Source organism: Rattus rattus, chromosome 17 (assembly GCF_011064425.1).
Source record: "Rattus rattus isolate New Zealand chromosome 17, Rrattus_CSIRO_v1, whole genome shotgun sequence".
NCBI classification, from domain to species: Eukaryota; Metazoa; Chordata; class Mammalia; order Rodentia; family Muridae; genus Rattus; species Rattus rattus.
In genome coordinates this window covers 16,271,266-16,286,985 of record NC_046170.1, presented here as the reverse complement: position 1 = coordinate 16,286,985, position 15,720 = coordinate 16,271,266, and the positions used below count along the sequence as shown (strand labels likewise).

The window sequence follows — 15,720 nt, the reverse complement described above, 5'->3', positions numbered from 1 at the left end:
GGGCGAGCAGGAAGGGGGGCCGGAGTGTCCCGGGCGCAGGGCGCGCGTGCGGCGGCGGCGGCGGGGAGGGGCCGGCCGCGCCGCGCTCCTCCTCCCTCCTCGCATCCCCGGCCCCGCGCGCGCCCAGCAGAAGCGGGGCTGTTGTGTGCGTGCGTGCGAGTGAGTGAGTGTGTGCATATTTTTTTCCTCTTTTCTTTCTCTCTCACTATTTTTTTTTCTGTCTCTCTCGCGCGCTCTCCTCTCTCTCGCTTTTTTTTTTTTTTTTTTTTTTTTTTTTTGAAGAAACAGCAGCGCCGCCGCCGCTCCGCCGAGGCGCTGCGCCCCGGGGGAGGCGGAGGAGGCGGGCAGCGGCGGAGGGAGGGAGCGGGAGGGGCGCCGCGCTGGGAGGGAGGCAGCGCGCACCGTGCAGCCAGGCCGGGCGGGAGGCATGGCGGGGCCCCCGGCCCTACCCCCCGGAGACGGCGGCGGCCACCACGGCGGCCGCCGCCTCGTCGTCCGCCGCTTCCCCGCACTACCAAGAGTGGATTCTGGACACCATCGACTCGCTGCGCTCGCGCAAGGCGCGGCCGGACCTGGAGCGCATCTGCCGGATGGTGCGGCGGCGGCACGGCCTGGAGCCGGAGCGCACGCGCGGGAGCTCGAGAAACTGATCCAGCAGCGCGCCGTGCTCCGGGTCAGCTACAAGGGGAGCATCTCGTACCGCAACGCGGCGCGCGTCCAGCCGCCCCGCCGCGGAGCCACCCCCACCCGCCCCGCCGCGCGTCCCCGCGGGGCCCCGCCGCGCCGCCGCCCACGCCCGCCCGCCGCCCGCGCCCGTCGCCGCCCCTGACCCGGCGCCCCGCGCGGCCGCCGCCACAGCGCCCCCTTCTCCCGGCCCCGCGCAGCCGGGTCCCCAGGGCGCAGCGGGCCGCGCCCCTGGCCGCTCCGCCACCAGCGCCCGCCGCGCCCCCCGGCCGCGGCGCCCCCAGCCGGCCCGCGCCGTGCACCGCCGCCCGCCGTCGCCGCCCGGGAGCCGCCGGCGCCGCCACAGCAGCAGCAGCCGCCACCGCCGCAGCCACAGCCGCCGCCGGAGGGGGGCGCGCGGGCGGGCGGCCCGGCGCGGCCCGTGAGCCTGCGGGAAGTCGTGCGCTACCTCGGGGGCAGTGGCGGCGCCAGCGGCCGCCTCACCCGCGGCCGCGTGCAGGGGCTGCTGGAAGAGGAAGCGGCGCGAGGCCGTCTGGAGCGCACCCGCCTGGGAGCGCTCGCACTACCCCGCGGAGACAGGCCGGGACGGGCGCCGCCGGCCGCTAGCGCACGCGCGGCGCGGAGCAAGGTGAGCGCACCGGGCAGGTGCGGGCGAAGTTGGCTGGGACGAGAGTCCCGGGAGGGAGCGGGACGTCGGGTGGCCGGGATTCGCCCACAGTCCCCGTGGACTCAGAACGCGGTGGTCTTGGTCAGTGACCTGATCTGCCGGAGCCTCAGTTTCCTCGGCTGTAAACGCGGATTGCTGACAGTAGCGACCCCTGGGGGTAGTTGAGCGAGTTTAGTAAGACTTGGCTATTGAGGGCTTTATTAACCCAGAACCTGGCACGGAAACGACAGCACAGCGTAAAAGTTACTCCGTGTTGTTGTCTAAGGTGGCGTCGGACACTGGATTTCATCCGGGACTAGAAGAGCTCTAACTCTGCCTGCTTCTTTCTCTGGCCCCAGAGAGGTGGAGAAGAACGGGTGTTTGAGAAAGAAGAGGAAGATGATGATGAAGATGACGAAGAGGAGGAGGAGGACAATGTATCTGAGGGCTCCGAAGTGCCCGAGAGTGACCGCCCCGCAGGTGCTCAGCACCACCAGATTAATGGAGAGCGGGGCCCTCAGAGTGCTAAGGAGAGGGTCAAGGAGTGGTCGCCCTGTGGACCCTTCCAGGGCCAGGATGAAGGGCGGGGACCAGCACCTGGCAGCTGCACACACCAGGTGTTCTCGATGACAGCTATGAATAAAGAAGGGGGATCAGGTAAGGACCTGTCTGGGTTGGGGCAGTGCGGAGTAGGGAGCTGTGAACCCTAGCCTGACTGTCCTCTGCCTTTCCTTTTTCAGCTTGTGTTGCAGCTGCTCCAGATTCTCCATCTCCTGTGCCTTTGCCTCCAGGAAAACCAGCCCTACCTGGGGCTGATGGGACACCATTTGGCTGTCCGTAAGTTGAGGCATTAGGGACATTGGGGTTAGCACCTGGGTGTTGGATAATCAGAGCTGTGCGAAGGTCACTTTGTTCTCCGTTCTGATGCAGTCCTGGGCGCAAGGAGAAGCCAACGGACCCAGTGGAGTGGACAGTCATGGATGTGGTGGAATACTTCACTGAGGCAGGCTTCCCAGAGCAGGCCACTGCTTTCCAAGAGCAGGTGAGTTCCCAGACAGTCTCTTGACTGTACACACAGAGGGCCTCACGGGTGTTCACTGACCCTGCCCCTTTCTGTCCTGCCCAGGAAATTGATGGCAAGTCTTTGTTGCTCATGCAACGGACAGATGTGCTCACTGGCCTGTCCATCCGCCTGGGCCCAGCCCTGAAGATCTACGAGCACCACATCAAGGTGCTTCAGCAAGGCCACTTTGAGGACGATGATCCTGATGGCTTTCTAGGCTGAGCACCCAGCCTTGCCCCCACCCCAGCCAGTCCAGATTTCACCCATGGCAGCCCCATAGTCCAGGAGCTGGATATGGGTACGCTCAACCTTCCTAACAGACTCCAGTGAGGGGATTCCCTTCTCCATTTTCCCCCTTTTCTCACACCCCTGACCTTAGTTCACCCCTCTCCACAGCAGTGGAGTGTGGGGTTGGAGGACTTGGCTGGCTCATTTGCCAGGGGTCACCCTTTCTCCCCAAACCAGGACATTTTTGAACAAAAACCAGGGGAGCTTCCTGTGGCCCCAAACCCCTCTTCAGTTCAGCCAGATGTATCTTATATGTGTTTTGTTCTACCTATTCATCCTGGTGGTGGTTTTTCCTCGTCCCACCACCCCCAGACCCTCCCCCTTGACCCCCAGCCTCTGGGGAACAGGTGAGGTAAAGGACCTTGGGTCCTCTAGCTCCTTCCCTTTCTGTCTGTCGACTGTTCCACCTGGCTGTATTGCTTTTTAATATTGCACCGAAGGTTTTTTAAATAAAACTTTAAAAAAAAAAAAAAAAGTCCGTCTTCTGCATGGAGGAAGGAGGGGCTAAAGACCTCCTTGAAGAGTTTAACGTTAAGACAGAATTTGGGGCCGAGACTCATCAACCTCACCAAGTATGCAGATAGACCATCTTGGCTCTAGCTTCACCACCACAAAAGGGAGATGGTTTTTGTAGCTGGGCTTGATGGCACACCTGTTATCTCAGCACTTCAGAGATGGAAGCGGGATCAGGAATTCGAGGCTAGACTTACCTACGTGGTTTTTTTTTTTTTTTTTTTTTTTTGGTTCGTTTTTTCGGAGCTGGGGATCGAACCCAGGGCCTTGCGCTTCCTAGGCAAGCGCTCTACCAACCTACGTGGTTTTTGAATACAGGCAACGCTGTCAGTCTAGGACTGGAATGGTTCCTTTGTCTTCTGCCATCTCATTCCAGAACCACCTGCTCAAGTGTTTGTTGAGTGACTAACAGCAAACTGCACGCTTGCTGAGCAAACGGTTTGTTGTCACCTCTGTAGTTCGGTGAAGCAGACGTCATAAAACTCGTTTTATAGGCAGGGCAACTGGCTTGACAAAGTCAAGTTGAGGGTCACGCGGGACAGTGTGACACCTGTTGCTGCTTACTTCGAGCCTTGTAATATATTTGGCTTCCTAGTCTGTACTTAAATACCAAATACCGATCAGTCTTTGCACGTAACAAGGAATCCAACCTACGAGGATCAGAGATGTGTTCTGGGACCAGGGCCGGCTTACTGGAACAAAAGAGACGATGGGATAAGATCAACTGTCTGAGGATTTTTATTGTAGAAGTAACTGGTATATCACTAGGCCTTAGCTCAAAAGCAGATCCTAGCTCCATCAGTTAAGAGATCTTGGCGGTCACCTGCTGAGGTGTAACCTGGGCCTCTTAGTAACCTTCACTCCCAGGTTCCTAACAAGTTAGGAACCCCCTTCCCCTCCAGTCAACTGACTGGGAAGAGAGCTCCGCCCTTGGCAGCGCCCCGCGCGCCAGGTGCCGGCCGAGCTCCGAGCGCGGTGCAGGCCTAGGCTGCGCGCCCTCCGCGTGCTGAAATTCAAAAGAGGCGAAATCCCCGCGGGGCGGCGCCGGCAGAGACGTCGAGGCTGGGCTGAGAGGGCTGCGGCTGCGCTCACTGCCCAAGCCCGTCGGCCCCAGGTGTGTGCGCTCCCGGGACGCCGAAGGGGCTGGAGGAGCCTGCTGTGGACGCGGATGGCTGCGGAGCCCTGGTTCGCGGGGTCGCTGGCCCTGGGCCCAGGAGAAGCACCGCCCTCGGAGGAATTGGGACCCGGGCCGCAGCCTTATGGAGACCCCTCGTGGTCGCCGGCCGGGAGACCTGAGGGTTCAGCAGAGCTGGAGCCCCAGCGAGCACAGTCCATGATGGAAGCTCCCACCTCCACGTCCTCCCGGGAGCCACTGGCAGCGGAGCTCGGGGCGGCCCCAGCTCGCCTCCCGCTGGACTCCATGTTCAGTCCGATCACTGACCAGCTCCGTTACCTGCTCAGGAAGGCGGATGACTTTCAAAGCTACTTGCTCTACAGGTGACACTGCACAAAGACCCAGAACAGGAAGACAGGGTGTGCAGCCCACAACGGCCAAAAGCTGAACTCAGGGCCCAGAGATAGAGTATACGAGGCTGATTGGGAATGCACTTTACTGGTGCTCTGAGGGCTGTGAAGAATTGAGAGACAGAAGCAGGCAATGTATGGCTCTTTAGGGTAGCAAAAATCACACACACACACACACACACACACACACACACACACCTCTTTTCCTCTAGAACTTTGATTTTCGTTAGTTTGGTTAACTGGTTGATTTGGCCATTTTTTTTCTTTCAAACAGTGTCTCATTACGTTATGTTCTGGTTGGTGAGGCTCCTGCCTTAGTCTACTGAGTACTGCCTACCAGATTTGAAATGCTCTCTTAGATTTTTTTTTTTTTTTTTTTTTAAAACCCTGTGTAAGTCAGCTAAACAGATTCCATCTGCATCAACTCTAGCCAGAGAACTTCTGGTATGAGAGGCCACCTCCACTCCCAAAGGAAAATGCAATTTCCAGAACAATGGAGAGGGGTTGTGATGTCTTTGGGAGGTTTGCTTAAGTCCGGGCTTTCCCAGCTCCGTGCTGTAGTTTTGAGAGAACTCAGTTGTATATACTCCCAAACACACTGGGGAATGGAGCCAGGCCCTTGCATTAGGCGAGCATTCTGCCAGTTGTGCTCCCGGCCCAGGTGTCAGCACTTTAACAAATGTTTCAACTGACTGATGCAGGTGGTTCTGAAAGAAGACAGAGGAAGACTTGACATGGGGGGAATCTTTCTCTTATGCTGAGCTTTCCCCGGGCTGAGCTCCAATCTCTAACACGGACTTAAGCTCTCAGTCCCTTTTTTTATGTTTAATTATTGGGTGTTGGAATGGAACCCAGGACTCTGCACAGGCTATGCAAATGTTCTTAGCACTAAGCCACAGCACTGAGGGACTTTCATCAGGGATACAGGCAGGGGGTGAGCAACGGGGCACCTAGGGATGGAAGGAGAGAGATGCCACATGAAGGCCCCTTTCTCCCTTCAGCAGGGACCGAGTCCAGAAAGAACAGCTAGCCAAGGCTATGCCCACCTTCTTAACAATGTGCGAACCTTACTTCCTATACCTTGAGGCTGCGGCAAGGAGTGTCCCTCCCATCTACGGAGCCCTGCAAGAGTTGGTCCGGAAGGGGGTGTGTACAGTAGCTCTCTTTCCAGGCCCCTTTCTCCTTTAGACTCTGCCTAGGGGTAGGAGGGTTGCTTCTGGCTGACTACCCGAGGTCATCAAGTCCCACCTTCCATGCAGTTGCTGGAGATCTCCCAGCAGCTAACCCTGCGCTTGGAACAGTTAGTTCTCATGTATGCCTCCTTTGGGTTCGTGGACCTGGAGGAAACTAACCCTTTGAGGTAAGTGGGCAGGAAATGGGGCTGTGGGGTGGTCTAGGGCCCAGCTTGCTGTCCACTCTCCTATCTCCTACTAGCATCTCCTGCTTCTTCTGCGGGAGGTTCTCCATTAGCCCCTCCCACGATGTGTCCATCTTCCGGTACTGCACACCAGCCGCGTACACTGCCAGCCACTTCCCAAGATACCTCTATAAGAAGATGCGCTGGAACCTGGAAACCACCACAGAGGCCAGCAGCCAAGGAGCAGATGCCCATGTGGATTAGTGAGTCCCCTTGCCAAAATCAAAGTCCTCCCCTTTCTAGACCGAATGCCAAGTTGAGCCTATACACCACCACCAAAGAGTGAAAAGCAAGACAAAACTGAATACCTTCTGCCATGCTGGGATAAAACTCAGGACCTTGCATATCCTAGACCAGCACTGAGCTACACTTTCAATCTTTAGTTTTCTTAACTCCACCTCCCATTAAAATAAAAGTACTCCTCTTCAGATTAGGTCACAAGGGAGGAAAGTCCTCAGTACTGAGTCACATTCCTACCTGAGAACTGGAGGCAACTTCTGATGAACTTGAAACTCACCTCCAGAATTAAAGCCCTCAGCAGAAAAAAACTAAATAAAGCATTGCTTTTCCTTCTGATCTCTCCCTCTCAGCTACTTCTTGTGTTATCGAGATACATGGGAGGACGCAGGCCAGGGACCAGCCAATTCGTGCCCCCAGATCCAGAAACTCTGGTCCATTGGCCGATGGATGCCCCTGGGACCGGCAGAGGATGATCTTGATTCATGGTAGGATTCCGGTCACGGTGATGCGGGCTTAGGTTTGAGGGAGGGCAGGACAACCTCACCAAAGGCTGGAACTCGGGTAACAGTTTCCACTATGAATAAGGAGCACATTTTACTGTGCCCTGAAGGGTGCTTTATGTAGACTAAACAGTAGTTCACAGAGATGCGGATTTCACAAAGAAAACATGTTTTCAGAGCACATAAGTCACTCTCCCAAAGAGACAACAGCCAGCAAAGTGTTTAGTAGCCTCAAGTCCAGTGCTTCAACCCCAGGAGTTTGTCTACAGGAAATGCTTTCCCTTAGGGTATCCCCCACCCTTAATGGAAATAAAGCCCCTCCCAGCTGTGGGCAGAGGTGCTCAAGTCCAGGCTTGTCTCCGGGGGGGCCCCCCAGGATTTTGTGCCCACAGCCACCCGGGGACTACCAGCAGCTACTAACCATCGGCTTCGAGGAGCCGTCGCACGTGCTGGCCACCGACCTGCTGGTGCAGATTCTCATGGGCCAGGCAGGCCCCGCCCGGCCCCCCAGCTCTGCTGGGCCCGCGGCTTGGGCAGCCCCGGCATCCTAAGTCCCAGGAGAAGGCGCCAGTTGGAGCCTGACAACCCCAAACTCCAGGCAGGAAGAAGTGCGGTCTGCACTGAGTACGCCGAGGCAAGAGCCACGGAACACCAAGTGCGGGCTGACTTTTCTGTTAATAAAAGAGCAAGGTCAGAGGTTCTGTGTCCTGTGAGCACCGCATCCCTCCCCTGGGGAGATAAGCCCCGCCTAGCGCGAGGCCTTGTAGGAAGTGTAGTCCGCAGACCTCGGAGAGGGAATGCTGCACATGCGCAAATGCGCATGAGTCAAAGAGGGAAGTAGCGGCTCTCGTCAGCAACCGGAACCCAGAAAACAAGTTTCTGGTAGCAGGAAAATTCTAGGCCCACTGGAGGAAGACTTAGACCCACGCCCGTTTTTTTTTGTTTTTTTTTTGTTCTTTTTCTTTAACCCGGAAGTGATTCTTTTTTTTTTTTTTTAAACACAACTACATTTCCCGATGTGCCCTAGGAAACTGCAGGATATCAGTTTGCAGAGTGGAATCAGATTTTTCCTTCCAGCTTTTGGGGTGTCCGAACCAAACCGGTGATTGTCTTGTCTCTTGAAGAGCGTCTGGAGAGTCCTAGGAGGCTCACTCTGCCCCACATCAATCTTGGACTGGTGAAGGATACTCTAGCTGAGAGAAATGAGCCCTCCTGCTTCCTGAGAAGCCAAGCCTAGACTCGAACCTGGGCCTTCTGAGCAAAACTGCCCCTGCATAGGAATGGGGTCCTTCGTCCTCCCGTGTCACTCTTGAGTTTTCAATCTCTACAGTAAGAGGTCGATATTTGGGTCCTAAAATTTTCACACGCAGAGTCAGAATGTGAGACCTAGAAATAGAGACTCAGAACCATGCCGTGTGTGCGTGTGCGTGTATGTGTGTGTAACTGATTTTTAGTAACCGGGCATGGTAGCATACACCTTTAATCATAGCACTCAGGGAAACCGAGGCAGGTGGGCCTCTATGAGACGAGCCCAGCCTAGGCTACATAGTGAGTTCCAGGACAACTGGGGCTGGCTATATATAGAGGCCCTCTCTCTTTCAAATACATATATTTACTTATTATATCTTTATTTCTCTGCTTGCCCAGGAGGCCAGGGAGGGCATCAGAGACACCCTGGGCCTAGAGTTTCATACAGTTTTCAGCACTATGTGGGTGCAGGTAACTGAACTAGGGTCCTCTCAACGAGCAGCCAGAGCTCTTATTAGCAATCTCCAGCATTTTTCTCTCCTTTATTTTATTTTTATTTTTTATTTATTTTTTTTTTGGTTCTTTTTTTTTTTTTTTTTTCCCCGGAGCTGGGGACCGAACCCAGAGCCTTGCACTTCCTAGGCAAGCGCTCTACCACTGAGCTAAATCCCCAACCCCCCTTTATTTGTTTTTTTAAAGTATTTTTAAAGGTTTATTTAGTTAATGTATACAAGTACGTTGTAGCTGTCTTCAGTCACACCAGAAGGGGGCATTCCATCCCATTACAGATGGTTGCCAGCCACCATGTGGTTGCTGGGAATTGAACTCAGGACTTCTGGAAGAGCAGTCAGTGCTCTTAACCACTGAGCCATCTCTCCAGCCCTGTTTGTTTTCTTAAGATGGGGTTTCTCTCCGGTTATTCTGGAACTTGCTAACGCAGACCAGGCTCGTCTCACATTCAAAGGTCCACCCGCCACTTCCTCCCCAGTGCTGGAATTAAAGATGTGTGCCACCACTGCCTGGATACCTTTCTTTTAAATCCACCTGGAGTCCTAGTGTACAGCCCAGGCTGGCCTTAACTTCCAGCGTGGGCCTCCAGAGTGTGCCACGATGCCTTATGCCTCAGTGATTCAGTTGATACCACCTGGTACATACTTACCACCTGGTAAGTCTTTAAAGATAGGTGTGAGGGGTTGGGGATTTAGCTCAGTGGTAGAGCGCTTGCCTAGCAAGCACAAGGCCCTGGGTTCAGTCCCCAGCTCTGAAAAAAAGAAAAGAATAAAATAAAATAAAATAGACAGCTTCTTTCTCCTGAGTGAAACCCCATATGGACCCTCCATCTTATCTGTAGGTATTTCATTAGACACTTGTTGCTAACTGAAGCCAACCTGGTTAACATAGTGAGATTTGACTGGACATATCAGAAATTTAAACCATAATGCTAATATTCAATTATTTGTATACCAGTGTGTGTGTGTTGCTGTGTATATCCCGTGGCCTATATGTGGAGGTTGGGACAGAACTCTGAATGTCAGCTCTGGTCTTCCAACTTGTGCTGCTGTGTCTGTGGACTAGCTGCCTGCAAACTTCCCGTGATCCTCTTGCCTCTCATTTCCAACCAGAGCCTGCAGGGACATGCACTTATACAGCTTTTCACACGGTTTCTAGGAATCTGAATTCTGGCCGGCATGACAAGCATTTTACCCATCGGGACATCTCCTCAGCCCCATGACTGACCACTGCCACTTTTTTTCTCCCTACAACAGAGACTCACTATGTAGACCAGGCTGGCTTTGAACTTACAGAAATCTGCCTGTCTCCACCTCCTAATTGCTGAGCGAAAAGGCAAATGTGTTGCCATGCCCAGTCCCACCTGAATAACTTTTAAAGTTGTTTTCTAAACCTGCTATGATGACATAGACCTGGAATTCCAACAGGACGGAGGCAAAAGCGGGAAGTCACAGGTTCAAAACCATCCTGATCCACATAGCCAGCCAGCCAAGGCAACCTAGTGAATCTCTATCTCAAAAGATGTTAAAAGGGGGAAAAGCTTGCTAAATAGTAAAAATTGGTAGTTTTGTTTTGGTTCAGACCCAGAGCCATGCACTTGCCAGGGGAATGCTCACATCTTTTGTTTGTTTAATTTTTTTTTTTTCCGGAGCTGGGGACCGAACCCAGGGCCTTGCGCATGCTAGGCAAGCGCTCTACCACTGAGCTAAATCCCCAACCCCTTTGTTTGTTTAATTAAATGATGTTTTTTATTTTTAAAAATTATGTGGCCAGGCCATGATTTTACACACCTTTAGTTTCAGCACTCAGGAGGTAGAGGCAGATGGACCTCAAGGCCAGCCTGGTCTGCATGTAGAGCAAATTCTAGAACAGTCATGGCTACATAAAGAAACCCTGTCTTGAAAAACAAAAACAAACAAACAAACAAAAATCCTAGCACTAGCACTCCAGAGGCAGAGGCTGGAGTATCTCTGTGATTTCAAGGTCAACCTGGTTCCAGGAAAACCAGGGCAATACAGAGGAGAGATTGTGTGTGTGTGTTTCAGGTATTCACCTGTGTATTCCAGGTGCCAGAGAAGTCTAGAAGAAGGTTATAGGTGATGTGTGCCACCAAAAGTTGTATGCTGGGAACTAAAACTGAATCTGAATGAGCAGCATTTTTTTTTTTTTGAGACAGTTTCTCTGTGTACCCTAGTGTTTGCTGGAACTCACTCTGTAGATCAGGCTGGCCTTGAACCCAGAGATCTGCCTGTTTCTTGCCTCCTTAGTGCTGGGATTGTGCTCCCTCGCACAGCATAGCAAACACTCTGAACTGCTAAGTCAATTCTTCAGTCCTGAACTGAACTGTCTCTTTTAGTAACAGTTCCAGGGGCTGGAGAGATGGCTCAGTAAAGAGCACGAGTTGCTTTTGCAGAGGACCTAGGTTCAGTTCCCAATACCAACCTCTGTGTAGTTCACACTGTTTGTAGCTCCAGCCCTCAGGGGATCTAACACTCTCTCTGGACTCTGAGGGCATCTGTACATCTGGCCTCGTGTGCATACCCCAACAACACATACATGTAATTAAAAATAAAGGGGGTTGGGGATTTAGCTCAGTGGTAGAGCGCTTGCCTAGGAAGTGCAAGGCCCTGGGTTCGGTCCCCAGCTCCGAAAAAAAAGAATCAAAAAATAAAAAATAAAAAATAAAGGCTGCTCAGCACTTAAGTTACTTCAAGAGGGCCCTGGTTCAGTTCCCAGCATTCACGTGGAACTGTAGTTTCAAGGGATCTGACCCTCTTCTCACCTCTGCAGACGCTGTGCACACATTCAAGCCAACAAAAGACTTATACACACAGCATGTATCCAAAAAAAATAAATTTTTTAAAACTTTCTAGGTCACCCTTGACCACAAAGGGAATTTCAGGTCAATATGGGATAAATGAAGCCATGTTTTTAAAAGATACAAGCAAAGATGGTCACCAGAACACCTACCAGGTCCTTGACCCTTCAACACCACCATTGCTATTTCTCTCTTTAAAAATTATCTTTATTTTAATTCATGTGTATATGTGTGCGTTTTGTGCGAATGAATGCCATGTATGTTCAAATTTTTCTGGAGGAGAGAAGTGAACAATGGATCCCCTAGAGATGGAATTATAAGCAGTTGTGAGCCTCCCATGTAGATTCGGGGAACTGAACTCGGGTCATTTCCAAGAGTAGCAAGCACTTTCCCTTAAAGCATCCCTTTAGTCCACCCCCAGGTATCTCTACACTTTTTTATATCCGTAGAGCAGGGGACACAACTTCATAGCACCTGGGTCTAGCGGTGCCCTAAGCACAGATGCTTTTGGCGCCTATAAAAACTGATATCTGGATACCAGAGTGGAGTCTGTGTAAGCAACATTTTGTGCTCTCACCACCAGGGGGCAGTAGGGCCCTGGCCTCCAGGCCCAGGTCAGCAATCAGTCCAGAACAAGGAGACCAGAGCGCATTTTGAATTCCAACATTCCGGTGCGATCCGCTGGTGGCTTTCCCAAGTGTCCTTCACCTGCCAGCCTCCGCCTCACCCAGACTAAGGAGGACCCAGTAGAAAACAGTTTGCACTAAAGCCCAGGAAAAGGGAGGAGAACTTTATTATATGTTTCACTCAGGTTTTGCGGGTGGTGGTCTATTTTCCAGGGAAGACTAAACACTTTTATGGAGAGAGGTGGTTAATTCCATAGTCAGTATCAGGGATGGGCTGAATTTCAAGTTTCCATTAAAGAAAGCTGGGCCTTCCCTCTCTAGGCCTTCTGCTGATCTGGAGGGTAACCCTACCCTGGTTCTCCAAAGGGCATGTTACTTCTGGCCGCAGGCCCCAACCTTCACAGAGCTCAGGGTCTGCGCTCCTACAAGGAAAAGGGGGAAGAGAAAGAAGAACCCTCAGGGAGAAGTTTGGCCTCCAGTCCCCATCTCCTTTTCACTCTCTGGATCGCGTCTGGAACTTTTGAGTTTGGGCCAGAGTCACTCTCCGGGGGACCAGAATGCACCTCCCCCTCCACCCCAGTGCCCAGACGCTGCAGGAGGGGTGGGAGAGAGACAAGCATTGGAAAGAGGCTCCCACCTTCTCCAGGCCGTTCTCTGAGGCCTGTCTCCGCGGGGGCCAGGTCACCGCCAACTTTCCATCTCCCCTGCTCGCTGTGAGGGAAGAAACGCTCAGCCGTGGCTGCTCCTCCCCTTGCCAGCTGGGGTACGGCCGCACCCCTTAAATACATACAGGTGTGCACCCCTCCTCCCCGTGGAGGCCTCCACCCAGTTCTGGGGACCCAGGAATAGGAGTGAGTCAAACTCAGTGTAGATAGGAACCCGAAAACTACCGGAGAACGCAAGAAGCCAAGACTCCAAGACAGGTCGGATAGATCTGGGGATCCTAGGTGTGGGAGTGAAGAAAAGGTGAACCCGCAGAAGAATAGTTAAGCCTACAGCAGTAGCAAGCCTATAGATGAAGGACCACTGTAGGAGGAGTCAGCGGGAGCTCTAGGGCCCAGGGCGACCGCTTACGGGTGAGGCTCGGCGCTGGCTCCCGGTCCTCGGCTGCCCCGTAGATGCTGCGCCGCTGCAGCTGCAGCTCCCGCTCGCGCTCATGCACCCGGAGCACCTCCTGCTCTAGCAGTGACGGAGCAACGAGCGGCGGCAACTGCCCCAGTACCGGACAGCCGTCCTGAAGGGCGGGGCGCAACCGGCCTCCGGCCTCCGGCTGCCGCTGCAAGCTCGCTCCTTCCTCTGCTGCGGCCTCAAAGAAGCGCTTGAGTTCATCCAGCGGCTGCGGCCGCCGCCCGGCGCTGGGCTCCGGAACCGCGGGGCTCGTCAGCGCCGCCTGCCTGTGAGCCTCGCGTTCGATGTCCCGTTGCATCTTCGCGCCCGCCCGAGCGCGCTCCAGGGCGCGCGGCAGCGGGGTACCGGAACCTGGCCGGCTGAGCACCGGCCGCACCCGCAACTCGATGAGTTCCTCGCCCGCGCGACCGGGACTCAGACCGCGGCTCCGGCGCAGGCTCTCCTCGCGCTCGCAACTACGGCGGATTTCGCGCTGGATGGGCGTCTCCATCAGCAGTTCCGCAGGCGCTGGTTTGGATGCCACGGGCCTCGGTGGAAAACACACCTGGAGGTCTCTGAGCCGACGCAGGGGCACAACTGTCCCAGTACCTCCGTTATCCAAGTGCCAGGCGACCCAGAAGCGGACCGCCCGGGCGCTCAGTCACCTGCTCCACTGGCACTTGCGGGACCTGGCTATGGCCCCGGGGTCTCCAAGTCCTCCTCTCCAGAGGTTTCCAGGACCTCACTACCTCCCCCTGCAGCCCTCGGTGCCCTGGCTCTGCGGCTCCCGGAACACGTAGCTTTAGCTTTAAGTTTCAGGCGATCCCAGGACTCCGCTCTCGGACACCCGGGGGCATGGATGTTCGGAGTTAGGCGCACTTTGACAATTTCAGTTCTCAGAGCCGGATTAAGATGCCCAGATAGGTAGGACACAATGCCCTGCGCCGTACCTGTGGTTGCAGCCGCCGCCCGAGGTTCTAAGGCGTCGCCAGCACTCTTCTTTGACCCGCCTCTGGCCTCCAGGAAGGTCCCCTGGGGGCAGGACTGGGCACCGCCCCCGGCACCTGCCAGCTGGATTCCAGTGGCCCTGGACCCGCCCTATGGCCAGGGCGCCTCGGCTGGACACCGGATTCCCGCCACCTGAACCCACGGGTTGACTGAAGGGACGTTTTCTTCAGAAAGGGCTTCCCTGAACTCTACCCAGGGGGGTATGTGTCGCCCTTTCCCTCTGGTACCACGCTGGCATTTTGGGGTCTCGTTTTTTCATCACTTTCTAGAGATCTGACCTCTAGTGGAGCGCCGTGCTGATCGCTGTCCATGGCCTCCTTACAGAGTGTTTCCCCGGTCGTCTTTCGCTGACCTCACTAGTCTAGCTCAGCAGGTGCCAGCCCGCGGCCAGCGACACGGCCCCTCTTACCCTCCCTGTGGTCTCCCGGCCTTCTCTGCACACAAATCGCTGCTGCAGCACAGCTCGGGTTCAGCCCATGGGGGCACCCGGGGGCACCGCAATGCCTGCTCCTGCTGCTCTGGGTTGCTTAGCTCTGCCTGGGTTTGCAGCCCCACTGCTGCCGCTCAAAGCCCTGGGGCAGCTCCCCCACCACCACCACCTTCCAAAAAAGCCCACAAGGCGTTGGCAGCCAAGTGTCCAGCTAGAATGAGCGAGGGTTGAGAGCCCAGGCACTACAAGACTTCCGGGCCCTAGATGAGCAATTGCGGACGGAAGACGGTTAGCTTGGGCCAGGTTGCTTAGGAGGCCCAGGCTGGGGCAGAAGAGATACCGGGTTCGCGGGAGGCAGTAGCGACCTTTGCTGCTCCATTGTCTTCCAGGATAGGGTCAAGGGTTCAGAGTGAGGGCAGAGACTTTTTCCACTGCCCCTTGTGGAAGACAGCTTTCACAAAAACCGGCCCACCCCGTGTCATTCTATAGTAACCTGGGAGAAAGACAATTACCTAAAGAAAATGGAAAGAGGAATAAGGGTGGGGGCACAAGCCTTTAACCCCAGCACTCAGGAGGCAGAGTCAGAGGGGTCTCCATGATTGGAGGGGAGCGCCTGTTCTATGCAGTGAGATTCAGGACACCCAGGGCTACATTTCCAGGTCTTACTTCACCAAACAAAGAAAGATGTGGAAATAGAGGGGCACAAAATCCCAACTATTTGGTCACCCTTTTCTCTCTGTCCTCCTCTTACACCCAGTCTCAAACGGTGCCTTCTCTTGGGTTGGAGAGGTGGTTCATGAGTTAAGAGCACTGACTGCTCTTCCAGGGGACCAGGATGGTTCACCCTATCGGTAATTCCAGCCTTATGGAACCTGACCTCCCCCAACCCTCCAGGCACTGTCCCAACATATGCAGCACACCACAGATACACATAAAATAAAAATAAATACATCTTTAATCAATAGTGAGTTTAAGGCCTGGATGATTGCTTGGTTTGTAAAGTTCCCATATATAGGACGGGGAAAGACAGAAGGATCGGTGGAGCCCACTGGCATCCAGTTGGGCCGAGTTATATGAGCTCCGGGTCCAGGAAAGCCT

General features: G+C 54.4%; 3 protein-coding genes across 4 annotated transcripts; 2 read left to right on the top strand and 1 right to left on the bottom strand.

The window, feature by feature from the left end:
- The first annotated feature begins 412 nt into the window (after positions 1 to 412).
- On the top strand, positions 413 to 3,139 carry Samd1 (sterile alpha motif domain containing 1). The gene is given in 11 exon segments (XM_032887982.1): positions 413 to 447; positions 449 to 630; positions 633 to 767; positions 770 to 796; positions 799 to 890; positions 892 to 945; positions 947 to 1,312; positions 1,690 to 1,987; positions 2,071 to 2,167; positions 2,261 to 2,372; positions 2,457 to 3,139. Coding segments are annotated over 11 exon segments (1,542 nt in total). The 5' UTR covers positions 413 to 427; the 3' UTR covers positions 2,616 to 3,139.
- A 1,223-nt stretch (positions 3,140 to 4,362) lies between these two features.
- On the top strand, positions 4,363 to 7,518 carry C17H19orf67 (chromosome 17 C19orf67 homolog). Its single transcript, XM_032888016.1, has 6 exons — positions 4,363 to 4,691; positions 5,720 to 5,864; positions 5,978 to 6,078; positions 6,153 to 6,338; positions 6,726 to 6,860; positions 7,252 to 7,518. The coding sequence occupies exons 1-6, from the start codon at positions 4,363 to 4,365 to the stop codon at positions 7,424 to 7,426; spliced, it is 1,071 nt and encodes a 356-aa protein (XP_032743907.1). The 3' UTR covers positions 7,427 to 7,518.
- A 4,702-nt stretch (positions 7,519 to 12,220) lies between these two features.
- On the bottom strand, positions 12,221 to 14,204 carry Misp3 (MISP family member 3). Of its 2 annotated transcripts, XM_032888051.1 has the most exons (4): positions 13,152 to 14,204; positions 12,968 to 13,020; positions 12,715 to 12,788; positions 12,221 to 12,499 (listed from the first exon to the last, which is right to left on the bottom strand). In XM_032888051.1, exons 1-3 carry the CDS (start codon positions 13,693 to 13,695, stop codon positions 12,759 to 12,761), a joined length of 627 nt encoding a protein of 208 aa, XP_032743942.1. In that variant the 5' UTR covers positions 13,696 to 14,204; the 3' UTR covers positions 12,221 to 12,499; positions 12,715 to 12,758. The 2 variants fall into 2 exon arrangements, with proteins under 2 accessions (XP_032743942.1, XP_032743941.1); XM_032888050.1 differs by lacking the exon at positions 12,968 to 13,020 and having other exon boundaries at positions 13,152 to 14,201.
- Between the last annotated feature and the right edge of the window lie 1,516 nt (positions 14,205 to 15,720).

What these genes read in the sequence shown, in the direction of transcription:
- C17H19orf67 (XM_032888016.1), top strand. Translation starts at nt 4,363, where the DNA reads ATGGCTGCGGAGCCCTGGTTCGCGGGGTCGCTGGCCCTGGGCCCAGGA. An exon ending in CAAAGCTACTTGCTCTACAG is followed by an intron (nt 4,692 to 5,719) that starts GTGACACTGCAC and finishes TTCTCCCTTCAG; the next exon opens with CAGGGACCGAGTCCAGAAAG. An exon ending in AAGAGTTGGTCCGGAAGGGG is followed by an intron (nt 5,865 to 5,977) that starts GTGTGTACAGTA and finishes CCTTCCATGCAG; the next exon opens with TTGCTGGAGATCTCCCAGCA.
- Misp3 (XM_032888050.1), bottom strand. Translation starts at nt 13,695, where the DNA reads ATGGAGACGCCCATCCAGCGCGAAATCCGCCGTAGTTGCGAGCGCGAG. An exon ending in GCCAGCGCCGAGCCTCACCC is followed by an intron (nt 12,789 to 13,151) that starts GTAAGCGGTCGC and finishes CTTCCCTCACAG; the next exon opens with CGAGCAGGGGAGATGGAAAG.